Source organism: Perkinsus marinus (genome assembly GCF_000006405.1).
Source record: "Perkinsus marinus ATCC 50983 genomic scaffold scf_1104296970838, whole genome shotgun sequence".
In the NCBI taxonomy this organism is placed as follows: domain Eukaryota; phylum Perkinsozoa; order Perkinsida; family Perkinsidae; genus Perkinsus; species Perkinsus marinus.
In genome coordinates, this window is record NW_003202298.1 from 1 (window position 1) to 1,701 (window position 1,701).

At 53.2% G+C, this 1,701-nt stretch overlaps 1 protein-coding gene across 1 annotated transcript; it reads right to left on the reverse strand.

Moving 5' to 3' along the window:
* Window positions 1–1,271: 1,271 nt before the first annotated feature.
* On the reverse strand, window positions 1,272–1,605 carry Pmar_PMAR021572 (hypothetical protein; the record flags this gene model as incomplete). The annotated part of the gene is made up of 1 exon (XM_002767392.1): window positions 1,272–1,605. A coding segment is annotated over one exon (334 nt), but the record flags the coding sequence as incomplete, so codon positions are not given.
* Between the last annotated feature and the right edge of the window lie 96 nt (window positions 1,606–1,701).

The window sequence follows — 1,701 nt, forward strand, 5'->3', positions numbered from 1 at the left end:
CAAACCTCCGCTTTGAACCCTTCCTCGCAAATGGAGTTGATGATACTGGCTCGGGCGGATCTTGCTCTGCTGTGCAACTCATCGAGAGAGATGACCTTTTCTTTGCCATCCGAATCCGTCGGGGGGCGAGGGGGTGCGAATACCCCGGGTGCCACCGTCATGTGACCGACTACCGGCATGCCATTGCGGAGGTCTTCGACTAGAGCTCTGTCTGGGTAATCCGTCAAATCTATGAGTTCCTCCAGGAGGTCCAAATTCAGGTTGCCGGTGATCTTTGCGACGTCGGAGTGAATGGGGGCCTGCGAGGTAGTAGTTGCTGACTCCAATGCTACCGCTCGCTTCTTGATTGCTTCCATGGTGAGCTTCCGACGCCGGATGATCTCATCGGGAGTCAAAGAAAGTTGGGTTTCAATAGCTGCTTCGAGAGACAGCGGTAGGGTTATGCCCGTCTCGAAAGGGTGCTTGCGGTTGAGTGCAGCTTTGAGATGATCCATCGAGTCTCCTGTTACGGGAAAGTTTTCTAGAAGCTTGGCGTCAAGCTTGAGGCTCGTGTAATAGAGTCTGTCAGCAGTGTGGTCTCCCTCCGAAGTGTTTTGTGTTCGGCGCAGTTCACGTAGTTTCTCCAGCGCTATGGGACCCGCCTCCGACTTGCGAGCTCTCTGGCGGCGGCGGTAGTCAGCTCATGTCTTGCGACATCGCTTCCCCGTCATAGGCACGTTGGAGAGGGTGAAATAAAGCTGAAACAGGAAACGAGTACGTCGATCTCTTGCTGATGAACCATGAGCGATGAACTAATCAAGTGACATTCCCCAAAGTGAGACTTGAAGAGCGCTCCGCTTTCGCAGTACACCCTCGCTGAGTCACACTTGTGGGAGATGGGGCTTTTCTCACTCGGTGAGTTCGATTTGATGACTCGATGAGTGACGTTGCTTTGCCGAGATACGGCGGGGATTTCTTCCGAGATCGTTTTATTCGGTGATCTTCGTACTCTGCTCCAGAAGATGCAACTTGGAAGGCGCTTTCCGCTGTCGCGGCTCACCCTCTCTGAATCACATCCATGAAGTGAGTTCGAGTAGCCGTTGATGCCCTGACTAGACAACGCAAAGCTATCTCAACGACACGTAAATACTACCATACTGAGAGTCAGGGACAGGTCAGAAACGGCAGAAAGGGAAAGAACCAAGCGAACGAAGAAGCGAGGGAAGATCATGGTCCCATCGCAGTCTGGGACTTTCAACACCCGAATTAATGGTCGCTCTGATTATCGTCACTTGTGATCTTTAGCCTTGGTCGAGGACGTGGCCTCAGGATTGGCACCTTTCTCACCGCCACGAGGCTTCTTATTGGGTGGTTCACGCCGGTCTCCGCCCTTACGGTGTTGCTTCTGACCGCGGCGTTTGGTCTCAGCGGATAAGTTGCTTCTGGAGCTACTCTGCGACTTACTCCGGGCTTCAGCGGCCGCTTCACTAGCACGAATGCTGAGATCGTCATGGTATTTGGCCATCTTCAACATTGCTCTGGGCAAGGACTTTCCTTGCCTCAAAAGGTCGACAACCCTCTCTTGGATGAGGTTGTGGTACTCGATGGCACCATAAGGACCCGAGGCTCGACCATTAGGACCGAAGGACTTCCTTGAGGTGGCCTGAGCACAATTTAGCAGATGTGTGAGAAGTGGTCCCATCTGCAATGTGTCGCACTCAC